This window comes from Manis javanica, chromosome 8 (assembly GCF_040802235.1).
Source record: "Manis javanica isolate MJ-LG chromosome 8, MJ_LKY, whole genome shotgun sequence".
In the NCBI taxonomy this organism is placed as follows: Eukaryota; Metazoa; Chordata; class Mammalia; order Pholidota; family Manidae; genus Manis; species Manis javanica.
The window spans coordinates 43644129-43670032 of record NC_133163.1 but is presented as its reverse complement, the minus strand read 5'-3'; the positions used below and the strand labels follow the sequence as shown (position 1 = coordinate 43670032).

Genomic DNA, 25904 nt, shown 5'->3' with positions numbered 1-25904 from the left:
TGGATGAATTGATTTAAAAAGTGTAGTAGTATACATACAATGGAATATTTATTCAGCCATAAAAAGAATAAAATCCTGTCATATGCTACATCATGGATAAACCTGGAGGACAGCTTGCCAAAAATAAGCCAGTTACAGCAGAATAAATACTGCAAGAGTCCACTTATGTGAGGAATCTGAATCATCAAACTCATTAAAATAGAAACTACAACGGTGGTTGCGAGGGGTTGCTGGGAGGGAGAAGTAGGCAGTTACTATTCAGTGGATACAGTTTCGGTCATGTGAGATGAAAAACTCTAGAGATCTGCTGTACAATATTGTGCTTGTAATTAATACTGTGCTGTCCCCTTAAAAAATTGTTGAGGATAGAGCTCATGTTAGGTGATTTTTACCAAGATTAAAAAAAAAAAAATGAGTGCTCCTCACAATAGCAAGCAAAGAAATGCAAATAAAACTTACCACCTTTCCTATTAGTAAGGGTGTCAAAATGCTGGTCAGAGTTCCCTGAGGCAGGCTCTCTCATTTCTTGCTAGCTACAGTATAAACTGGCAGGCCTAACTGTTCTGAGAAACCCTTGGGAAATACATATCAAAGGGTCTTAAAAATGTTTATGCCCTTTAATGTAACTACTGTATTTGGAGGAATCTGTTTTCATAAGGTAATAACAAATATGAATATTTATTGTTTATAAGACCAAAAATTAGAAGTCTTCTCAATGTTCCAAAAGAAATGAAAGATTGATGGTTAATAGATGTTGATACTTAAGATGAAACAACAGAAATGTTGATGAAGTTTTAGTCACAAGAGAAACGTGCTCATAATATAGTATTAAATGAAAAAAGGGAGAATGAACTGTGCAAAGGGTGATTACCCACAGCATTATCAACACTATGTCAAAAAAACAAAAAAGATGAAGGAAATCCATAAACATTATATAGGGTTGTTTCTGGTTAATGTAATCATAGATGATTAAAAAAAAAATCCTTTCTTCATGTTTTCCAAACTTCTGTCAAAGAGCTCACGTTACTCTCCCAATCTGGAAAGTAATATATATATATATATAATTTAATATAAATATAGTAAACATATATATTAAATTTAAAAATCAAATGTGATGGTTTCATGAAAAAAGAAAATCAGTTTGTCCAAGCACATATATTTGAAAGTATTTTCTTATTCTCCAGTTTTTCCTAACATGAACATGTAAGGTAGAATGTAGAGTGACCAAACGTTTGGCTCTTCATTCTAGAAATATTGACAGGGATTCGATTGCTTTTATTTAAGGTATAAATAAGATAAACATAAAATTCTCATTAAATCTTTTCATTCTGACTTCAAAGAGGTAGACAAACCAGGGAGAGAAATCAAAAGAAAGCCTTAGATTATTTATTTGTATAGTAAATATATGGCCTCTGGTAGCCCAAGACATAGCATCAACTCCTTCTAGGCTGCTGTGGGTGGTTATCCTTAGAAGGGCAATTTAGGGGAGACATAAATGTGTAGCAAGCAGCAAGGAAAGGGGCAGGTCTGCCTGGCAGCCAGGTCAGTTGAACCCACCCTGGCTTTCAGTGGGTTGGCAGATGGCACAGCCAGATTGTCCCACCAGCCTGGAGCTACTAACTAAAACAATTACATTGAAGAAGAGATAAATTCATGCCAGGATCAGATTCCTAATATTAGCTGGGGATGGTGGGGCAATGTTATAATTGGCTTAAGTTGTAAGCAGAAACCTCTGAGGAGGGATAGGGCAGAGGAAATTGCCAGCTGACTGCTATAGGGACATAAGACTTTTATAGGAACAATCGACTCTGAGAAAATCAAGTTATGCCCCACTACTCTGTTCCCCTCCCAGCCCTGCCATTTGATCCTACTTGACAAGGTTCTTTTACCTTCTCTCATATGCATTTTCTTGAAATTCAGGGATGCAAATTTGGGGAACTTGGGCCCAATCTAGGAAATACACATGGTTTTGTTTGGCCCATGCTGTGTTTAAAATAAAAAGCAAAACAGAACTTAAGCGAGTTGCCCACAGTTAAAAGTTGGGAGATTTTGCGTAAAATTCGTGGTTACAACAAGCTGGAAGGGATGTCCAATGCCCCATGTAGATGGCATAGGCTCACCATTTTGCCACAGTCCTCATTCAGCCTATTTGCTCATTAGAGAGCCACTCCTGACCCCTGTATGCATCTTGAGGCTTTCAGGCCTCAGAATGATTGACAAAACTGGTCTGCACAAAACTGAACTGTGTAGGATAAAATGCCTCCACTAATACAAAAAATCCTTCAAAGCAACACTTCCTGTAAGTAACTCTGATAAAAGCAGACCTGATTAAGGACTATAAACATGCTCAAAGACATGCTGAAAGAGCAGAAAGAAAGAGATGCCTTCTGAAAGTGAAGGACACCCATGGGAAGACAACTACAAGGGAGAGCCTGCAAAGACTGGGACATCCTAAGGGAAACTCTCAGCCTAGTGTTTGGAACTTAGTAGGAGGTTAATAAATATGTGTTTTCCTCTTCCTAAGAGCAGATGCAGAGCACAGCAAGGAGGAAATGGAGCCAGAATTGTGTAGTGCAATGCACAAAAGCACAGCATGCCGAGAGAGAAGGAAGGAGGAGGGAATTGTAGCCTAGAGAGCGGTAGCAGTAACAGAAAGAGCTTTGGGAAGTTAGGGCAGAGCCAGGTACTAAATAACAGGGGACCGCCTAAATGCCGCAGGATTCTGGTAGGTCTTTGCTAGTCTTAAATCTATATGCTAAGTAGGAGCATAGAGTAGATAATATTAATAGAGAAGATAACATTAATCAAGCAGAACTTGAGACAGAAATTCACACCTGGACACTGATAATGAGAAAGCATTCAATTATTTAGTGAAGGATTGTTGGTTAAAACTATCACAATATATATATATAAAAACACAAAGGATTTGCAAAATGTACAGAATAGCTGTATTCAGCTGAAATATACAATTTCTGTACTTAGCTGAATTAAGTTAATTGTTTGAAGCATTTTTTGTGTGTTTGGCTTATCAATGGTGTGGCTTTAGTTACTTTGAAATAATTTATTTCTAAAGCCTTAATTTAAAAAAATCAGTTAATGGCATTACAAAACATCATATCACTACAGTAAATAACTTGCCAGAGAATGTTAGTCAAAGGATGCTGAGTGGCAGGTGAAATTATTTTTTTCTAGCCTTTTCCTTATGGTCATTGAAAGGAAGGAGCGACACACAGCAGCAATTCACCGGAGAATTCCGCTTTATTAGGGAAAGGTGCTGGGTTATATAGGAAGGGGAATGGGGTGATTGTAGTGTTACTTCTATGGGGCTGGTGGCTATTGGCTAGGTGCTGGGATTGGGAGTGGGGAGAGAGGTGATTGGGCTTCAGATGGCACCGGTGGGAACTGAGGACCCGGAAGAGAAGCCGGAAGTTTGCCATCTTACAGGTGGAGGCCCTTCATTCCCCCCTTTCTCCTCTATGGGGTTGTGGACATTGCTTTCTCTCTGACTGCTTCCTGCTGAATGGGGGTGGAGAAGGGAGTGAGGGCTTGAGGATTGGGAGGAAAGGGTTGATAGGACTCCCCACAGTAAGGATGAGTAGATGTGGACTTCTTCAGGTTGGAAATCAATGAAAGTTCCCTGTAACCATAGGTCGAGGACTTGTTGATTCCAATGGTGCCAAGAGGTTACGGGTGCCAGAAGCCAGGCGTCTGCGGCCACTGTTTCTAGGAACAGTTTCCAGTGGAGAGAGGGGTCCATCTCAGCGTGTGGTGAGGAGGTTATGTGAGGATGAGGGATCTTCTGTGGCCAGAAGCTGATAGTTCCTGAGTAAAAGCTGGTTGAAAGTTTGATTAGAGATTTTTCTGACTTGGGATTTGATGAACTTTATTATACAGGGTAAGAAGAGACAGGCGAGAAGAATGATTATTATGGGGCCTGCAATGGGCCAGAGCCAGGTAAGGAGGGGGTTTGTTAGTATTGAAGAGAATGGGTTGGAATTGGAAGCAGAGTGGAGGCTGGAGGCAAGGTCGGTGAGTTTGGTGATGTCAGTTTCTACAATGCTGGATTCGTTGATGTTATAGCACTCTTCTCAAAGGAAGATGCAGGTGCTGCCCTTTTCGGCTGTAAGCAGATCTAAGGCCCGCCAGTTTTGAAGGGTGACCTTAGCTAGCGAAGTGACCTGTCTTTGGAGAGAGGCTAGGGAATCGGCAGTGAATGTCAGGGCTCCCTCAAGTTTGGTGTTGAGATCTCTAATTGCCCATAGAGAGTGACCCAAGGCTCCTCCCCAAAACCCTGCCCCAATGGCTGAGGTGGTCAAAGAGATACCGACCATGATGGGAAGGAAAGCAGCCCTTTTTGTGTGCGAGGGCAAGGGAGGTTGGAGCTCAAGAAATTCTGCCATACTGTAAAGTGTAAGCTGTGGGATTAGGGTGACGAGAATGCAGGGTATATTGGAGTTGGGAGGCAGTGAGTTGAAAAGACTGCCATTACACCAAAAGAAGTGTCCCAGTTGTGTAAAAGTCTTAGAGCCGGACGTAGGGGTGTAGATAGAGAGGCAGTGAAGTGCGCTGGAGGGGGGTGGAATTGGGCCTACACAGTGGTGGATGGTGAGATTATCTGTGTATTCTGGTTCCCATAGGGGTATGTCTGCCAGGGGGTGGAGGGGTTGTCCTTCTGCATGGAAGGAGTAGTTGGAAATATTGAGGGGCACGACGGCCAGCAGTGGGTGCTGTAGTGATGCGCACAAGAAACAACTGGCGGTGTTGAGGGTGTGGTTGAGAAAGATGGTGGTGTCTTGAATGAGCTATAACCAAGAGTAGGAAGAATAAGATGATGAAGAGGTGCTGTCAAGAATTTGGATAATGACTTTTTTGGAATGTCCAATATCTGATGCAACTTGAGAGATCTGGGAGTGAGAGGGAACATACTCTCAAGAGATATGAAGGGTACTGTGGGGGGTCAAGGACCCCCCATAGTAAACTGAGGCTGTGACCCTGGTGGCCAATCAAGAGTCCCAGGGATCTGGGATTGATAAGGAGAATGAGCCGCTGGGATATTTAATGAAACGGTTGGAGGAGTAATACTGTGGGTACCGGGAATTACCCATGTAGTGAATGGTGCAAGACCAGTAGGGACATCCCCCGTAGGTGTCTGGCCATCGCCTGCAATAGGCTTGTTTTTGGTCATAGAGGAAGCAGAGGTAGGAGAATAAAGGTAGCTGCTAGTGAACACTTCAGTGGAGGGAGGAAAGTGGAGGTATAAAGCTCAGAGCAGCCTTTCAGATGGCAGTCTGATGTGGCAATGAGGGCAGTAACTTTTGTTTGATGCTGTGTGTAAGTCTGTCTGACTTTGAATCGCCATACAAAGGAGGCTGGGGTGGTGGGGAAAACAATAGGAATGAGGAAAAAAAGTGAAAGAGCAGTAAAGGAGGAAAAAGTCATGATTCGGGTATGGATGGCAAAGGGGGTGAACAGGAGATGCGAGTTTCAAGGGATCAGAGGGATGAGGCGTGGTAGAGTAGACAGCATCTTGGGCTGTATCCAAAGGACTCTGGATTGTGACTGATGGGTCTTGGGTGTCCAGAGAAGGTGGGTCCTGGGTATTTGGTTTCAACCTGGAGATATGAATCCAAGGGGTGACAGAGTTATCAGGGAGTAAGAGCTTGGCGGCCAAGGGGGTGGAGAGAATGACTGGGTGTGGACATTCCCATTTTGGGGTGAGAGAGGGCCGATCCTCTGGTGGCTTATAAAACACTAGTTGGCCGGGCTGTAAGACAGGAGGATTTTGGGAGGCGGTGGATCAGGAAGGAGCCAATCCTGATATTTCCACAATTCAGTACAGAGGAGAGAGAGTAGCGGAAGGGCCATTTTGGGAGGAATTGGTGCTTTGTGGGAAGGGAGCCCCAGGGGTAGAATTGGGCGGCTGTACATGATCTCAAGGGCGACAAGAAGGAAGGTTTCTTTGGGAAGGCTCGAATGTGGAGTAGAGCTAAGGGAAGTAAGCGAACCCAGTCAAGGTGTAGTTCTAGAGATAGTTTGGTTAGGATGTCCTTTAGATTCCTATTGGTTCTTTCTACTTTTCCCGAAGCCTGTGGTAGATAAGGACAATGTAAATGCCAGGGGAGCGAGAGCGACTTGGAGACGTTCTGGATAATTTGGGCAGTGAACTCAGGGCCATTATCTGATTGGAGGGAAGTGGGCATCCCGAACCTAGGAAAGGTCTGGGTGAGGAGGATAGAAGCAACCGTGGATGCTCATTTGTTAGTGGTGGGGAAAGCTTTGACCCATCCTGAAAATGTATCTACTAACATGAGTAGGTATCTGGTACGCCGTACTGGGGGCATGTTAGTGAAGTCTATTTGCCAATCTGCGGCAGGGACATTACCCCTTGCTTGATGAGCCGGGAAGTGTCAGGCCTTGAGGGGGTATTAGGGTTAGTGCATTGGCAGATGGTGCACCTGCAGGTGATTTGGTCAAGTAGGGTTTTGTCTTCAGGAGAGAGAGAAAAAAAGGATTGTAAAAAATGGATCAAGGATTGGGGGCTGGGATGGAACAGATCGTGTAATAAGTGGAAGAGAGACTCTTTGTCTTGGGAACAGAGGGTGTCTTGTGATAAGGCTAAAACCTCAAGGGCAGACGGATTGTTGTCTGGTGTGTCTTCTGATAGGACAACTGACTGGGCTACTCTGTTGACTTTGTTGTTACCTCTTGCAATGGGGGAGTCATCCTTTTGATGTGATTTGCAGTGGACTATGCCTAGTCGGTGTGGGAGTTGTGAAGCCTCTAGAAGTTTAGTAATTAAGGCTGAATTAGTTATGGAATTTACTTTTGTGGTGAGGAGGCCTCGTTCTTTCATTACTGCCATGTGAGACAAGAGAATGTGGAATACGTATTTGGAGTCAGTGTACAGTGTGAGAGACATGTCCCGGGCCAGAGTGCAAGCTCTGGTGGCTGCAATGAGTTCGGCCTATTGATTGGTTGTACTGGGGGGTAGGGCTCTTGCCTCAATGATGTCTTCAAGGGAGACTACTGCATATCCTGCATAGTGGGTGCCCTCATGTTTAAAGGAGGACCCATCAGTAAACCAGATGAGGTCGGAGTGTGAGAGGGCTCCTTCGGAGATCATGGAGTGGCACGGAAGGAAGTTGTGAAGGGCTTCTAGGCAATCATGTGAGGGAGTATGAGGAGAATAGGGTAGAGGAAGAAGAGTGGCCGGATTTAGGGGCTGGCAGGGGAGGAAAGAAATGTCTGGATTTTGGAGGAAAGAGGACAGTAAGGTCAGGAGTCTGGAGGGAGGGAGAGTCTGTAAACTTTTGTAGGTTAAGAGATCTTTTAGGTGATGTGGGGACAGAATGGTAAGGGGCACCCCGAATGTTAGTTTATGAGCTTCTTTCTGCAAGAGCTGCCCAGCAGCTAATGCCCATAGGCAGGGGGCCCATCCCCGAACTGTGGGGTCTAATTGCTTGGAGAGATAAGCTACTGGGGCAAAGGATGGGCCATAATATTGGCCTAGGACTCCTAAAGCTTGACTGGACCTCTCATGAATGTATAATGAGAAGGGCTTCGACTAATCAGGAAGATGGAGAGCTGGGGTTTCTACAAGGGCTTGATGGAGCTTAATGAAGAAGTGTCGGGGTGAGGATAATAATGGTTCTTCAGGGGGGCCCTTGCTGAGGTCGTATAGGGGTCTTGCCAACAGGGAGAAGTTAGGGATCCACACTCTAAAATACCCAGCCAGGCCTAGAAAGGAAAGGATTTCTGTCTTGGTTTTGGGAACGGGCAGGTCAGAGAGGAGTCGTTTTCTGTCTAAGGTAATGGACTTTCTTTGTTGAGACAGAAGGAATCCGAGGTAAGTGACAGAAGGGGAAGAGATTTGAGCTTTGATGGGGGATATCTGGTAACCTCTGGAAGCTAGAAGGTTAAGTAGGGAGGCAGTGTCAAGTTGAGACTGTTCCCACGAGGGACTGCAGAGTAGAAGATCATCTATGTATTGTAATAAGGTGGACTTGGAGTGATCATGATGAAACTGTTTGAGGTCCTGAGCTAGGACCTGTCTAAAAATATGGGGACTATCTCGGAAGCTTTGTGGCAAAACTGTCCAAGTGAGTTGTTCAGAATGTCTTGTGTATGGGTCCGTCCAGGTGAAGATGAAAAAATCTTGGGAGGAGGGGTCCAGAGGGATAGAAAAAAATGCATCCTTGAGATCTAGGACTGAGAAGTGGGATGCCGAGGCAGGGATCTGTGATAAAAGGGTGTATGGATTTGGAACTAAGGGATGGATAGGTACAATGGCCATGTTGATGAGGCAAAGGTCTTGGACAAGGTGGGAAGATCCGTTGGTTTTTATAACAGCTAATATGGGGGTATTAAATGGGGAGTGAGTGGGTCTGAGGTGATTTTTGTTTAAGAGATCTTGAATGATGGGTTGGAGGCCTATGAGGGCTGAAGTGGTTAGGGGGTATTGGGCCTGACAGATATACTGAGAGGGGTCATGTAATTTGATAGAGGCAGGAGGACATAGAGCCACGGAGGGGCTTGTAATGTCCCAAACTTTGGGATTTACAGGGTGTATGAGGGCGGAACCGGAGCTTTCATTGGGTAGAGGGGGGTCATCGGCTATGAGGGCCATCAGAAAGGGAGTACTGGGGGCTGTGGGAGTGGATATAGTTATGGAAACATGGAGGAGAGAAAGGATGTCCCGTCCTAGTAAAGGGATGGGACACTGGGGCATAACCAGGAAGGAGTGGGAGAAAGGTATGGGATTGTCTTTGATTGTGCATAAAAGGGGGGGTTTTAATGGGAAAATCTGTTTACCTCCTACCCCGACTATAGGAGTAATGGCAGGCGTGGTAGGGCCCCGGTATTCTCGCAAGACCGATAAGGTGGCTCCTGTATCTAGGGGGAAGGAGATGGGGCAACTGTCTACTATTAAAGTAACCTTGGGCTCCTGTTTGGTAATGGAAATGGTCGGGCGAGAAGCCCCCGGGCCCCGTCAATCTTCTTCTGCAGCCCCACTACGGCGGGCTTAGGATGGGGGTCGTTCGTCCTGCCTCCCCTTTGGGTGGTTGGGCAATCAGACCCCCAGTGGCCCTTTTTGTGGCATCTGGGGCATGGGGTGGTAGGAGATCTAGGGGAGGGGCACACCCTTGACCAATGTCCTTCTTTTCTGCACTTGAAACAAGCTCCTGGGGGGGGAGGGCTTGTTTGTAGAGGGGCGCCCAGGTTGTGGTTTTATCAGCTGGGCCAACATTTGGAAATTGGCCTGATCAGCCTTTTGTTTACGGTGTTCTTTCTCCTCCTCCCGGTTATGGAAGACTTTAAAGGCCACTGTTAGGATCTCAGTCTGTGGAGTAGCGGGGCCCTGTTCTAACTTTTTGAGTTTAGCTTTAATGTCAGGGTAGCTTTGAGCTAGGAAGTATGTCATAAGGACATGTCCTCCATCAGGCGTTTCTGAGTGCAGGCTGGTATACTATAATAGGGCTTGAATGAGTCTTTCTAAGAACTTGGAGCGAGTTCCCTCCCTCCTTTGAATTATGTCTTGTAGCTTTTGAAAATTGACTACTTTACGAGCTGCCTTTTTCAGACCTGCTATTAAGCAGGAGGTGAAAATATCTCACCCATGGCGGTGTTATAATCCCAGTGTGGGTCTTGTTCGGGGACAGCAGTGGGGCCAGGGGGATAGGTGGGGTCAGTCCTGTGGGTTTTGGTAGCGTGCGTTTGGGCAAAGTACCAAACTCATCTATGTTCTTCAGGGAGGAGGGTATTGGGTAGGAGCATGAAAATGTCATGATGTGTGAGGCTGTAAGACTGGAGGGTCCATTGAAACTCCCTGATGTATGTCGTGAGATCAGTGGAAAAGGAACCTAGGCATTTCTCAAGTTGGGCTAAATCTCCTAAGGAGAAAGGGACGTGAACGCGCATGATGCCTTTGGATCCTGCTACCTCCCGGAGGGGGGCGATAATTTTGGGAGGCCCTTGGGACCGAGTCTGAGGGGGACTGAAGGGTTCTGGCTCAGTCTGTGGGGGGGAAACAGGTGATGGGGGCAAAGACGTGATAATTTTGGGAGGCCCTTGGGACCGTGTCTGAGGGGGCAAAGACGGAGGAGCCTCCTGGGACTTAGTTAGAGGGGGGCTGAAAGGCTCAGGCTCGATCTGCGGGAGGGGGGAAGGTGAGGGGGACGGAGGCGGAGGGGGTGAGGTGGGGGAGGAGATGGTGGTGGAGGAAGGAGAGGAGGGGGGAGAGGACAGGAGGCTTCTGCAGGGTAGGAGGTGGAGGCAGCGGCGAAGGCGGTAGAGGGTGGAGGGGTTGTAGGAGGGGGAGGGGCCAAGGGGGAAGCCTCTATGGCGGAGGCTCATCAGCTGGGTCAAAGGTAATGGAAGAGGGACTGGGAGTGTGGGGAGGGGAGGGAGACGGCTTGCAGGCTATGAGAACTTGGGGTGGGGAACAGGTGGTGCAGAGGCTGGGATTTTGAGCTAGGAGGCGAAAAGCTTCGATATAGGGAATCTCCTTCCATTTTTTCAGGCACTGGCAGTAGTTAAAAAGATCGCGAGTGATGTTAGGATCAAGAGTTCCCCCTGCGGGCCATTGGTTGTTATTGTCTAGGGGGTATGTCGGCCAATCTTGGGAGCAGTATTTATGGAGAAGTTTCAGTTTTATATCAGGTGTCAGGGAGAGGGTAGTTAGATGCTTGAGTAGGCATTCAAGAGGTGAACTTTCAGGGAGGGATGAGGAGGCTCCCATGGCTAAAAGACAGAGAAGGAGATCCTCGGACTGGGAGCAGACCGCAAGGAGACAAAGGGCGTCCCCAATGATCCTTGGTGGTCTGCGGAAACTCGTATACGAGTCAGAATTTCTTAGGAAGTGTGGGTCGTCACCCAGACTTCTCTAAGAAGGCAGAGTGCTGGAGTCACGAGGTACCTAGTACTAGGAATTTTTGGCGGACGGAACGGAAGGAGGAGCGGGGGAAAAAAGGGAGTGTTCTCATTTGCAAAGGAGTCACCTCGTTTATGGCTGTTGGAGGAGGGGCCTGAGGGTCCGGTGCAGCCGTGAAGGCCTGAGGCGGGGAAAGTTCCCTCCTCGTCCCCAAGTGTCAGGGACTTGCCAGACAATCATGGTCAATGGCGCTGCGATAGCGCAGGGGAGAGTGGCCCACCCCAGGGAAATTTTGCTTAAAAACTTTCAGCACTAATGGAAGGAGCGGTGAGTGCGTTTATGACTGTTGGAGGAGGGGCCTGAGGGTCCGCCGCAGCCGTGAAGGCTTGAGACGGGGGAGAGTTCCCGGGCCTTGCCGGACGATCGATGGCACTGCGATAGCTCGGGGAAGAGTGGCCCACTCTGGGGGAAAACTTACCTAAAGGTCAGGGAGGAGTGGTGAGTGTTATGAGCCAGTGCTGGAAAAAGAGGATGAGGGCAAGCTGCTGCTGGTGTCGGGGGGAAGACGGGGCCCAGTTGGGGTGTCCCGTGTCCCGGGTTTTGGCACCAATGAAAGGAAGGAGCGACACAACAGCAATTCACCGGAGAATTCCGCTTTATTAGGGAAAGGTGCTGGGTTATATAGGAAGGGGCATGGGGTGATTGTGGTGTTACTTCTACAGGGCTGGTGGCTATTGGCTAGGTGCTGGGATTGGGAGTGGGGAGAGAGGTGATTGGGCTTCAGGTGGTGCCATACGGAACTGAGGACCCGGAAGAGAAGCAGGAAGTTCGCCATCTTACAGGTGGGGGGGGGCCCTTCAGTCATAGCCAACCAGTCACTGTTTATACCTAGGGTAGCTTTTGCAGTATTTATTTCATTAAATACTTAGCAGTTTTGAGAGGCAGTGACTGGCAATAATATGGTGAGTTTCTAGCATGTTATGGATGCTTAATAAATGGTAAAATAAAAAAATCATGCATGATGAGAAACAGCAGTCAGTAACTATTACTCTCTAAAATATTTTAAAGCCTTAGTATAAACTATTTAACAAAGCATAAAAAGCAAACATAGCGCATTGTTACAGTAACAAAGGAATATTTATATTCACTAAAAAGTTCAGCTAGGTAATTTCCACTTAAATCCCTTAGGGGATTGAGAAAAGGTATGGGAAAAGTTGGTAGAGCCTGGATTAAAAAAACAAAAACTTAAAGAAAAATCATGTAGACCTCTGCTGACGACAAACTGGATGGCTACATCACGTACAAGGCGGGGCGCTCCAAGTGCTTTCAAAATGCCTTCTAATCCAGCATCAGTAGCAAAGTCCTCCACATTTTTAACCGTTTCAAGCTTTGAAGGACTTGGTTTTGGAAGAGGGGAAACCCAGGTGCTGTGTGCGACACCTCCAGATGTCTGCCTTTACACAGTGACCCCGGGAAAGCAAACGGTTTTCTACCCCAAGAGGATGTTCTTTATTTACATCTAACTAAACCCGGGGAAACCAGGCTAGGCTTGGAAACCCTGACCGCTGCGTTTCGGGATCCTGAGCAGTCTTAGGCGGCTAGAGAACTCGGTGGCGAGGGCTGAGGACCTCGCACGGTAAGTTTGGGGAAGGAAGCGAGAAAAAAAATAGAACTGCTCCTTTAAGAACTTCCTTTCCCTTTTACTCTATGTTTACATAACACGGGGGCCCCGGCTCCGCGGGGCCCGAGGGGGCGGGGAGTGGGCGCGGACAGCCCCACGCACCGGGGAGGGGCGCCGCGCGGGCGGGGGCTCCGCGGAGGGCTGCACTGCCCCCACCTGCCCGCGCGCCCGCCGGGCGGCTCCGCGGTCCTGCCCCCGCCCCTCCCGGCCCGCTGCCCCCGCCCCTCCGCTCCCTCCCTGCTTCCCTCCTCCCGCGGGGCTTCGGCGGTGGCGGCGGTGGCGGCGGAGGCGGCGGAGGCGGCGCTCGGTGCGGGCAGGTCGCTCTGCTGCCTGGTCCCATTTGTTGCCGAGTCCGGCTCGGGGCGGCCGTGGCGCGCGGTGCTCGGGAGAGCCCGGCGGGGCAGCCGCGCAGCCACGACGGAGCAGCCGCGGGACTGGCCGCCCCGCGCCCCCTTCGCCGCCGTGCCCTTCCCCGGCGCGCTCACCCCCTTCTCGGGATGGGATTGTAGTGGAGGCGCGGACTCGGCGGGTATCGCGGCGGAGGCGGCGGCGGCGGCGGCGGCCGAGCGGGGCTCCATGTTTTCCCCCGGCCAGGAAGAGCACTGCGCCCCCAACAAGGAACCGGTGAAATATGGAGAGCTGGTGGTGCTGGGGTGAGTCCAGGGATCCCCGATCCCGGGGAACTCCGGGCGGGCGGCGAGCGCTCCGGGCTGGGTGGCCGCCGCGTGCCCGCATCCCAGAGCCGGGCCAGGGGATGGCTCGGGCCTCTTTGGGGACTGTCGGAGCGTTTGGGGAGGCGGGGGCGACTCGGAGGGCCAGAACGCGGGCGCGGGGGCGCGGGCCCCCCCATCAGCGCCGAGGCGCTGCGAAGGACGGCGGCGGCGGAGGAAGTGGCGGAGCGGGCCGGCCCCGGGGCGGCGGCGGCGGGGACTGGGGCGAGCGCTGTGCCCTCGGACCAAGTCCAGGTCTCTTCCGAGAGGGGCAGGGGCTTGACTTCACCCCGCTCCCCGAGCGGGGGAGGGCGGGCACGGGCCGGGCTGGGCGCCACTGTCACAGGCACCTCGCGGTGTCGGAGGAGACCCCCTACTTGGCGAAGCTGAGAGGCCAGCGGAGCCCGGCCCCCGAGCCGTCTGTCCCCGCGGACTGTGACCCCCGGGCCCCGGAACTCCGCGCAGGGCGCTGCGGGCTCGGCCGCCGCGGCAGTGGGATCTGCGCGGCGGCGTCCGCGGGCAGCGCTTCGCACATTGTTATGGTGACCGCCGCGGGCCGCTGCAGTCTGGGCTGTGAACTGTCTTTGAACCGCGCGTGCTGGCCGGCGCTCGGCTCTCCCAGCCCGCAGCGTCCCGGAGCGGGCAGGACGCGCTGTGCCTGCCCGGCCACGGGCGCTCAGCCGCATCGCCTCCGTCCCGGGCCGCGGCCTCGCACACGTCCTCCGGCGGCGGGGAGCTCTCCTGCCTCGCCCACCCCGATTCCCTCTCCGCCTGTGAAAACCACAGTTTGAAGATAGTAATTATCTACAATTTAAACGGCAGCAATTAGAGACTTCATCTACTTCCTGAGTTTCCTTGTGACATTTCTATTGTTTACTCTCAATAAACCGGAGGGAGGCTTAGCGGGATTAGAGCTGGATAAAGTGGGTAGTGAAAGGGGAGCTGAATGGGGTGGGGGGGTGTGCAGGACACTCGGGAGAGGGAGCAACTTGGGGTGAGTATTGGAGGAGAAGGGATTATGTTTCCCTTTGGATGTGTCACTCCCGGACCCGCGCTTTTGTCCTCTGTTGAAAGATCTGTCTTCAGGTCCTCGGTGCTGATAGGGAGGCTTAGCACACAGATGAGTCTTGGGCTGTGGAAAAACTCAGGGAACTGTGAAAAACGTGTTTTTAAACTGAATACTTTGAAGTAAGTGCCGACTTAAAAGTAAAATTAAAGAGAGAAATTAAGAGAAGCTTCTAGATACCGTGCAAAATTGGACCTCCTTCCGTTGTTGCCATAGTACAAAGTACAGTATTATTGAAGTCTTTTACCTGTTTTGAAGTTGTTTGCAGAGAAGCGCTTTTCGCACCTTCACCTGCATCTTAATTACATTTAGAAGCAGATGTCAGGGTTCACTGGAAGGAGGGCGGAATGACATTATAAGCCAGAGGTTAGCTTGTCTTATGTAACCTCAGTCCAACCTAATTTTGTGGAGTTTGGTTTTGTTTGTGTGACTGGCTTCAAAGTATGTTTAACACTGTGAACCTGACAAAAACAATCAACTTATGTCAGAACTTTATTTCATTATTTCCTTTTAAAGAAATCATTGTTGAGACATTTCAGAAAAAGCGGTGTGTGAGTGGACCTGGGGAGGTTTTGTGTTCATAGCAAAGAGTGCGGGGCATTTCAAAGCCCGGAAAAGGATTTATATCCTGGATTGTCGTAGTTTCATAGTCTTACTGGAAAGTAGGCTGTAGAAATGCATTGCCAATTGGGTGTGCTCTGACGTTTACTAATGGCTTTCCAGGCTACACTAAGTATGACATTGTTGCCACTTGAACATTTTGGCCCAGACATTCCACTCTTACCTGTGCATGTTGTATTATATGCCAGCATTGTTTAGGCATTTGAGGATCCAGTAGCCAGCAGGGAGCTTTCATTTTAGCATGGAGTGGCAGGCATAAACAGAAAGAGAGAAGTAAACAAATGAATAATAGATGACAATTTCAGGTGTTGCCAAGTTATCAGAGAAGTTTGTTATCTTGGAGAATGTCTGCTCTAGGTTGGTATTGCTTTCTCCAGCCATGAGGTCAGGGCAGGTCTCTGAGGAAGTAAAATGAGAGTTGAGATCAGACCGCTCGCTGAGAAGATGCTAGTCTGGTTTTTGAATACTCGAGAAGAATTGAGGTCATATTTTTAAGAGTAGGTTTCTGACTCTCTAGCAATATTGAATACTCTGAAGAATGCCAGGGAAATAGCAAATAAGTAGGTAGACTTTTAAAAAGACATTAATTCAGATCCCACCCTTATGATTGGAGATAGGGCCCTACTTCTTAAAACAACAGTAATAATTAAATACAAATGAATATCAGCTTTGCATACTTGATCCTCTAGCATGTAAATATTGGTAGAAATTTTCTAGTGGGTTTTCTTCTTGATAAAATTAATCTTGAAATCTAAAAATGCCCACTATTGATATTGATTTTTTTGCTTATAAGATACAATGTTTTTTTTTTTTTTGTACTGTTATGCTACTGTCCTTTTTGTTCTCTTCTAAATTTCATACTAAAATGTTACTGAGAAATCCTGGACAGCAGACTGAGAAACTATATGTATACATATATCTATGTATATGTATATGTGAGGAACTAGATATGGATATATCTATATCCATATACAAATACTTCTGGGTTTTTTCATGTGCTACACAATATTAAGGGAATTGCCAGGTAGGATTTTAGTAGGTTCATCATTTTCTGGGCAGATTAGTGGACTTTAATTATTTCATAATTCTAACTGGTGAATGTATCATAGGCACAATTCTTTGTTGTACCCAGTATGTAATTGGAGGTAGAGAAAATGACCAGTCTAACTGTTGGTTCTTGCTGTTAATTTAAAACCAGGCTTGTTAAAGTTGGGGGAAGTTGAAAAATGTTAAAAGTTGGGGGAAATGTGTCAGGATTTGAGGCAATTCAGTGTAGTGGGGAGAGCCGGAAGGTACAGTCAGAAGCCCCTGATTGAATTCCTGCTTTCTTACTGACTGGCTTTGTGATTTTGGTGTAGTCCCTCATCCTGTCTGTGTTTCTTTAGCGATAATGGAATATGACTGGAGCAGGTAGTCTTCAAGGGCCTTGTGTGGTCTGCGCGCAGTTGTTCAGTTGGCTCAGGTGTGGAAGATACATAGCTAATATGTTCTAGATAACTCAGCATATGTTCTGTATATTCTTAAGGTGGTGATGGTGGGAGGATTAGAATGGGACCTGTCTTAATAACAGAAAAGACCAATGATGTGATTACTTATTTTGAAGTAGATAAGTGCAAAACAGGCTTTTTTAAAAAAAAAAAAACGTTGTGATGGTTTACATATATTTGGCTCATTGGTGTTAAGTTGTACGAATTTGGTAAAACTTTCTGTTCCAAGTTTAAGAAAAGTAGTGATGTTTTGAAAGTAAGCTCAGTAGGCTGAAATAGCCAGCATAAGGAACATATCCGTTGACAGAGTTTTAAAACTGGAAGGGGCTTAAGAGGTCATGGTACATGTTCAGCCCTTTGTTTTACTGATGAAGAAACGGAGGCTTCTGGAAGGAGGGAGATTTGTTCAAGTTCATAGTTGAGCTGGATCACTGCATTGCTGGGTCACTGTTTCCCCACTTTAGGGCAGATTCCAGCAGTGCTCTCAGTTCCTCAAAGCTTCAGTTTTTTCTAACTTGCATGAAGGGAGTTGAGTCCCTTTCTGGATTCAATTTGAATCATGCAGCTTTCTTGCTGACTAATGGGCCATGATGGTTTTCAGAAAAATACTGCTTACTCTTAGTTCCCCTCAGCTCACAGTTGAATAGATAATACATTTTGCAATACTTTCTTTTTCATTTGATGCTTCACAAAATGTATTTTTATTGGCTCTCTCAACCAAGGGTTTTTAACTTAGGGTCCACAGATGGAATTGAGGGAGTCCTTGAACTTGAAGGAACTAAAAAAAAGCATCTCTATTTTCACTATAGGCAAACTGAAATTTAGTATTTCACTCAGTTATGAGTATAGGCAACAAATAGACCTACTGCTAGAGTTGTTATTTCATGCATTGATACAGACGTACATATATTATTGTATCACAATTTAAAACTATCTTGATAACTCAGTATAATTGATTTCACTTATAATCCTTTGTATTTTATTTTTGTGCTCTTTAAAAACATTTTTTTCTGAGAAGGGCTCCGTAGGCTTCACCAAACTGCCAAGGGGATCCTTGATGCAAAAAACAGGTTAAAAACCTCTGCAAATGAAGGTTATAAAAATGACTGAAATGAAATATTTTAATGGAAACTGACCAAGGTCTGCAAAATGCTAAAAGGTCAGAGGTACCTGGCTTTTTTCCTTTGAATGGTACAGCATTCTATCAGATAAGATAGAGGACTGTTGCTTGAAGAGTTTGTGGTCTTTTCGTTTCTTTTTTAAACGAGCAGCTCCCAATTTGTACATGCTGGTTTTGTTTTAACCTTGGCATTTTGCCTTGACTACCCTTCCCCTTGGTAGTAATAAGAAACCTTAAAATATACACTAACACTCTTCCTTTTCTCATCCTCCTCTCTAATTTGGTACCAAAGACATCAAATACTAGTATCCTTTATAGACTAAAAGGCCTTTGAACTTGTTTTTTTAAATAAAACAAAATCTTTACTGTCCCTCAGCGTGTGGGGCTATCTAAAGAGCTCAGATCTGTTTGTGTAGATGGAGTATCTAATTCTGTAGGCTATTACGGGTCATGATGTTACTGGCTTTGGGTTGCTATATTTTCCTTTACTAACTTTAGCCTTGTTTGGAGTGTGTGGCTGTCTGTGTGGTTTCGTGTCTGGCTTTCTCAGATTTGTTTCTCTCTTTAACCTACAAAGACTGAAATCTTCATTAGTACTTTTCATTTTTGGTTGTATGTCATCCTGTAATTGATATTTAGGGAACTTTATATAAACAAAAATAAAACCAGGTTCATTCATGTCCCAGCAACTTTACCACACATACTTTAGCCAAGAGATAAAACACGTACACACAGAAGACCAAAAAACCCAAATCACACCAGTTGCTGCATTGGAGGAGATCCAGTACTGTCACTTTGGGGCAGTGATTTTTATATTTGCTGTGCGGGGATCAGCAACGTGGCCTCTCTGAAATAAGTATGTGGAGCCTTTGAATGGAGAGAACAGCTACTTCGTGGACCTCACTGGTATGGAAAAAAATAACTGAAAAGGAATTTTTAATGTCTTTGATTTAATTAGAGATTTCTTCTGGGATGTATAGAATCTATTTTGGGAAAGTGAAGGTAACTTATTAGTTCTTACTGGGTTTACTGTCACCTTCATCTTGTGAAAATAAAATACTAAGAGTAAAGTGCTTTATACTTCTTAGCCTTATCTGAATCAACTTTTCTCAACCACTATGTTAATGTGGTGATGATTAGTTTTAAGATACATGTCCAGTAATTTATGATAAGTAATAAAGTGTGGATCTTTTGAATGATTCTGAGATGTCCTTTTAATGATGTCTATTTTCACCCATTTCCATTCTGATGTATTTTCTCAAGTGGGAGAGAAAGGGGAGGAGTTACATCAGGAAAGCCAGGAATTTATTCATTCAACAAATATTTACTGGGCATCTACTCTTCCAGGCATGGGAAATACACTTAGACAAGGCAGGCACATTCCTTGTCCTTATGAATTACTGTCTTATTCTTGTCACAGCCCCTTAGTGAACAGCCATTACTGATACATGCTTCATTTATTTATTCCACAAATATTTGAGCATCTAGTACATGTTGGATGCTGTGCTTGGCCCTGAAGAATGTGAGGAACAAGACTGGCATGATTCCTGCCACTGCTACAGTCTAGGTAGGGAGATAAGAAGCAGTTTACAGAGTGTAGACTATGGCAGGGAACACAGTAGCTGGGCCACCTAACTCTGTGCCTGTGTGGGAAGAGGATGGCCAGGTGGAGGGGAGAGGGAAGGAATGCTCTGGAAGAGAAGGCACAGTGTGCTGAGCCCCGGGGGTGAGCATGCATGCTTCTCTGAGGAACAGAGGAAAGCCCTGCATAGCTAGAAAAGAGTGATTGAATGAAATAAAGTGGGAGATCAGGATGGGGACAGGCCATGAAGGGCTTATAAATTATTGGAAGCATTTTGGACTTCACCCTAAGGGCATAGGATACTGTAGAGGGTTTGCAGCTCTGAAACAGGAGTAAAGAATGCCCTCTGCAAAGAGGGCTGCAGTGGTTGTACAGGGAGAAGCAAAGCTGGTACCCACAAGACAAGCAAAGAGGGAGTGGAGGGAATGTGAGCCAGCAAGCAGCTGTCTTGGTTCCAGGTTCCGGTTCCTGTCCCTAGTGAGACCTAGTTGTATCGCTGCCCAGAGTTCTGTGTGTTTCACCATTCATTCACTGTCAAAAATATTGATTGAGGACCAGCACCCCTCTAGTATGGATGCAAACTAGTGATTGAGTGTTGAAGTGGCTGAAATAGAAAATGACCCTGCCTTTGTGGAGCTTACCTTGTGGTGGGAGGGAAGGGCAGTGTCTGTGAGCCAGGAAGCAGGTAGATAAGAGGTTTAATTGCAGAGAGTGCTAAGAGGAGCAGGATGGGGGAGGAGAGTGACTGGGTGGGGGAGGGTCGGTGCCTAGCAGGGAAACGTGCTGGGGATAAGGTAGACAGAATAATCAGAACAAGCTCTTCTCAGAAAACAATCCTGTGTTTTCTGAGGCATCCTACCTTTTCCAATTTCTATTAAATTATTTCTGTTCAAGTCACCCCGAGTGGCTTCCATTCCTACAGCCAAAGGATTCTGAGTTTTCTATTAGTTAAGAAGGCAAAGCATGTAAACAATTTACCAAAGGGAAATAGAAGTATAAACAAGTATAAGGATATATATTTAACATCCCTAGACACAAACATGCTTCAGTCCGCTGTGCAGCTTGCCACGTGCCCAGAGTGGTAATTGCATTCCAGTAGAGTTCATTGAACTTCATCCCTGAAGGGCGGGGACTCACCCTTGGGGAGCCAGGCATATCTTTTCAGGCACTTAGTAGGTACTCACCCAGTGTCTGGAAGGAATAGATTTCTGTGACACACTTCAGCACCCTGCTCATCACAGAGGAATCTCTGGGGCTCCTTGAATGTTTCTTGATTTGGAAGGAGCACTCCGATTCTGTGGCACAGCTGCAGTTTTGTAAATAATCCTCCCACCCTTCAGAGCCTAAGTTAAAGGCTCCCTGCAACACTAAACATCTACTTTACTGACATCAGATATTCCAGTTTCAACTTTTGTTTGCTTCTTTTTTTGTCAGTCACCTAACAGTCATTTTGTCACCTGCAGAAAGTTCTGCCTTGCAGGAAAGCAGGCCATCTGTTCCAGTTCCAGCAGCTGCTCCGAGATGCATTGCAGTGTGCCACGTTGGCATTGAAAGGCTGTGGTCATTAGTGCCTGTTAATGATGGCTGGAAATACTATGGAATATAAGCCACTTGGATGACAAACCTAATAAATATGCATCAGGGGTATTTTCAGCATCAGGTTTAAGACTATTGCAAGTCATTCTTGATTGAGGTTTTATTTCCAGCCATCCACATAATGCTTCTCTCTCAAACACTTAGCTCTGTTTGCTCCCTGCTTTTCTGCTCATGCAAAATCTGTTTTTAGGAGCATCGTTATTTCAAGCTTTGTATTCCATTCTGAATAGTACTAGTCCAGCCAGTACTATTCAGAATCCAACCAGATCAGGCTGATGTGTGTTTGGCTTCTAGGTTGTTGGGTAAAACGACTGCTTACTATTACCAAGTGCCCTTGAGGAGCCTGCCAGGCCCCTCCTCCTTTCTCATGAGCTATGGGACACTGTAATATAACCAGAATGTGTGATGGTGAGCAATTAGGGTTTTCTGAGCACTTGACTGATTGTTGGTCACCTTGAAGGAAGGCCCTTTCTAAGCACTAGAACCACACACAAAGGACTGTGCTTCACTCCAGACCCCAGAAAATTACACAGACCGGATCCTTGCTGTAGTACATGAGATTGCATTATGGTTCGGTACTTTTGTTACTACATGCTCTTGGTTAGAATTCAACATGGAATCTGTATTTTTGCTCTGTAGTTATACATAAGTTATACAAGACAGTTATAGTGTAGATTACTGTGTTCATCAACAGTTTATGGTGCTCAGCATAGTTTTTCATTTACTTGACCTATTTTCACTTAATAAGCATTCAGTTGTTGGATCCTTTAAACCATCCAAGGAAAGAATTGCACCTAAAGGCCATGTATTGAGGGGAGGATATTACACAACTTTCCCAACTGGTCTTGCAGCCAGTTGGAGGTCAGAGAAGTGAGCTCAGGGTTTTGACTGCATCCCATGTTCTTCCCCTGTTGTCTTCAAATTCAATCAGCAGTAGCTCCCTGTATGTGTGTGCTGGCCCTCTCATTAGGAGGGGAATCTGCTCTCCTTGAATCGGAGCTGGTGTGTGATTTGCTTTGACCAGTCTGTATTAAAGAAGTGACACTCTGTGACTTTTGAATGTTGTCTTCTGGGGTGTTGTAGCATCTGTTTTTGTCCTCTGCATCAGTCTGCTAGGCCTGCCATAACAAAATACCACAGAGTCAGTGGCTTAAACAACAGAAATTAATTTTTTCAGTTTTGAAAGCTGGAAGTCCAAGATGGAACTGTTGACAGGTTGGATTTCTCCTGAGGCCTCTCTGCTTGGCTTGCAGATGGTTCTCTCTCACTGTGTTCTCACACAGTCTTTCTGTGTGTGTCCATCCCTGGTAGACCTTCCTTTTCTTATGACGATACCAGTCATACTGGATTAGGGCCCACCCACATGACCTTAGTTAACCTTAATGACCTCTTTAAAGGCCCTATCTTCAATTGCAGTCATATTCTGAAGTGTATTGGGGGTTAGGACTTCGTTTAGTCCATAACACCCTCCTAGTACGCAGCTGCCACATGCAGAAGTCTGCCCTGCTGTGGCTCTGGTATGTGAGAGATTACAAGGGGAAAAGAGGCCAGGCCAACCCCAGCCCTCCCAGCCACGTAACTGTGGCAGCTGGCCTCTGAGGGAAGCTGGCCTGGATCCTATAGTCCATCCAGCTACCCTAGTCCACACCAAATGGAGCAGAGATGAGCTGTTTCCACCAAGCTCTGCCCAAATTAAAGAACTGTGAGTGTCAGTTGTTGTTTCAAGCCACTCCATTTTTGAGGTGGTTTGTTATACTGCAGTAGACAACTCAGTCACCACAGTACCATGTTTGTATGTGGCTCAGTTGTCACATCTGATGAGTAATATGACATAATGCACTCAATTTTTGTTGAGTTGTTTTTGCTTCCTTCAAGTTATTGATTATTTTAATAAGCACAGTTTCAGTCTTTTAGATGAGTTATTCCAAGCATTAAGTACTGTATGGTCTGAGAATCTTAGCTAACAAAAGCATTTGTGGAATAACTTTATCATGTATAACTCATCTACAAGTCTCTCTGCATTTGTTCATCTCCATAATTAATATTATCTCCTGAAATTCACTGAGAGCATGGCAGTTGAAGAATGGCCCAGCTTAGCAGGCAGCCGTATTTCTGGTAGACTCAAACATAAGCAGATTTAAACCTGGCCACCTAATGCATGACACAGGTTTTTAGGCTTTTAAAGGCCACCTGACATGAAATAAACAGCACTAACAGATTTGAGAAGGGGAGGTAATCTGTACTAGCATCCTGCAGGTACAGCACAATGAACCGGCCAGAACAATGTTTTAACAGCACAGTTGGGTGGTGAAATGACAGGATGTAAAGCTCATTTATATTGATTGTCCCTGTCTGTGACTGTCAGCAGTAAGAAGGAAGTAGAGTTCCTGAAATACTTTACATGCTGCATTCACACTGTGGAGACCAAGTATGGGCCTGGTAAGAGGCAAAGGAGGCAGAAGATCACTCTCTCATGGCATGGTCTGGGATGCCATATATTATCTTATGTAATCATTTTCTTGTATCTTGTATATTATATACAAGTACCTACATGTATAATGTAATCTTACATCTTGTATATTAAGATAGTGTGCATATTTAGATAGTGCTCAATTTCTAGTATGTACAGTGGATCCCATTTTTTAAATCCCAATAAATACACCCACAGAGAGTACACATGCTATAAAACATCTCTCTCTATATTTACGTGGTATACCATGTACGGGCCCATGACATGGGCCGTTGTACTCTACTTGCTCAGTACTCAGGGTGGTGAGAAAGCACTGTGGGTGTAGAATCTGCCAGTTACTGCCTCCAAGTGGAGCACATTGCCATAAAGAGAGAGAAAAAAGAGATTCCTGTAGTGCTGAAGTGAATGTAGCTTTTAAAATTTACCCAGATTCTGTTTGGGGAATTTTAACATTTGTCATTTTTAATGGAGGGATTGACACATGTAAAATTAAAAGTTTTGCATTCAAAATTTACAAACTAAGTGTAAAAGAAATTGAAATCAACTTCTAAATGATGTGGTTTGTAAATCTGTAGCTTTTAGAAGTTTGTAGTTTTTAAAGCTTAAAACTGCATGAAGACTTTTGGCATACCAAGTGTATATAGAGAGAGATGTTTTATAGCATGTGTACTCTCTGTGGGTGTATTTATTGGGATTTAAAAAATGGGATCCATTGTACATACTAGAAATTGAGTACTATCTAAATATGCACACTATCTTAATGTACAAGATGTAAGATTACATTATACATATATGTACTTGTATATAATATACAAGATACAAGAAAATGATTATGTAAGATAATGTATGGCACTGTCTCAGTATGTGTGAGATGTTGCTGGTACTGATACTGTTTTGATGATGCTGATGATTTCACTGTAAGGAACCCACATAGGGAAGTGTCCCACAGGAGTGTACAATCTAAGGACAAGACAGTAGCAACAAGATGTGCACAGTGTGGAGGAGGCGTGGATGGAGGCGGCTGTTACTTCCAGTGCCCTGGGTACCGGATGTTCTGCTTGATCGGTCCCACGAATTAGATTTTATTATTTGGGAAGTGAGGCTCCAGTTCAGGTCACTCACCTCATCAGTGGCAAGGCCTGATTTGAGGGTAGGTCTGTGTTGCTTTTAAGCTTGATTCTCCCACCAGGCTGAAGGTCAGAAGCGTGTGTATTGCTGGGCTCCTGGGAAAGATATCCTGGAGGAAATATGAGCAGTTTTGCAAGGTGACCTGGATTTTTACAGAGCAGTAGTAGTAAAAGGCATAGGGCTTTTGAAACCTTGAGGAATTTGGTTGGAGACTCAAGTGCTTGGGGCAGGAGATGAAGTTGGAGTATTATCAGTTAGTCAATCACTACTTGTGCTGGGGACACAGTAGATAATAATAGAGTGGTTCCTGTTTTCATGGAGTTCACAGTCTATCAGGAAAGAGGGACTTTAAACAAACTAAGCTTGGCAGGGTGCTGCTAAGAGGTACAAGACTTTATGGGGGTGTGTCATATAGCACCAAACATGTTTCTTTGTGGAGGGAAGTCTTCCATTTAAACTGAAATGGAAAGGGGAAGTAGGAATTAGCTGAAGGTCATGGGGAGAGCAGAATTTGGAAAGGCACATTTAGAAGCTGATTAGCTGAGAGATGTTGATGAGTTTGGAAATTGAGGTATTGAAAGGCCAGTGTAATGAGAGAGACCTGAAAGGAAGGGTGGCCTGTGGCCTGGGTCCTTTAAAGATTTAGGCCTCTGGGGTTGAGAAGCCTTGGCCACTTTCAAGAAGTTCTTCCATAGGGAGGCAGCAGGCAGTTTCGGCCTCCTAAGTAGCTGGGTAAACTCACCCTCAGGACAGAGATCTTGGAAACCTCCAAATGGTCTGAGTCTCCTCTGTTGTAGTTCTTTTCCCCCTACCTTTGCTTCCCTTCCCCTGCCAAGGGACATTGGCTCATGGTGGGTCTCGCTCTCCTCTGAGAGATAGCAATGGTGGCATAAAGTGAACATTCATTTGTTTGTTCACTCCATAGGGTGCTTGGGAAACTTGTACTGAACTGATGAAGGTTTTGGGGTTGAACCCCCTGGGCAGAATAGTCAGCAATCAAAGAAACTTTATACACTCAGCCAACTGTCCTCCAGAGCTCTGCTTCCCCTGAATGCCCACATGACGGCGTTTCACGTGCATTCTCCACCCGGCCCAGTGGAGCAGACCTGCAGCCCCACAGCCCTCCTTCCCCTGCCTCCAAGGAGGATGAGCCAGCAGACCATCCAGTGATTCACCTTTTGGGGAAGTCCTGCCTCCGGGCCCTTAGGGCAGCCCGGTGTCTAGGCCATCCCTGGCTGAGCTGTGCCAGCAACGGAAGTGTGGCGGCAGGTGGGACCAGCATCACCCATAGAACAGCCCCTCTGGGGGTGTAGTGACCTTGTTGCGGGGAAACCAGAGCAGATTTATATTCTTGTGATGACTGCAGTGGGCATGAAGTCTCTGAGCAGTGCTCTGTGTGCTTGCCCTGCTCCCGCCTCACCTCTCCTTGGCTTCTGGGAGCTCTGCTCCTTTCAGTTACAGTGGGGTCCCTGGTCAGAACCACAGTTTAAAATCATCATTGATGAGGAGCATCAGGATCTGAGCATCTTCTCTTTTTTTCCTGGGAAGGATGACGAAATTCCAGCTAGGCTGT

General features: G+C 46.2%; 1 protein-coding gene across 2 annotated transcripts in view; it reads left to right on the top strand.

Moving 5' to 3' along the window:
- The first annotated feature begins 12704 nt into the window (after positions 1-12704).
- Positions 12705-25904, top strand: part of PELI2 (pellino E3 ubiquitin protein ligase family member 2) — a 217430-nt gene continuing 204230 nt past the window's right edge. Inside the window, exon 1 of one of the 2 annotated variants that reach the window (XM_073211192.1) lies at positions 12705-13204. In XM_073211192.1, the coding sequence (XP_073067293.1) occupies positions 13128-13204 (77 nt within the window). In that variant the 5' untranslated portion in view covers positions 12705-13127. The remainder of the gene's footprint in view (positions 13205-25904) is intronic. The other variant, XM_073211191.1, reaches the window with a different exon arrangement.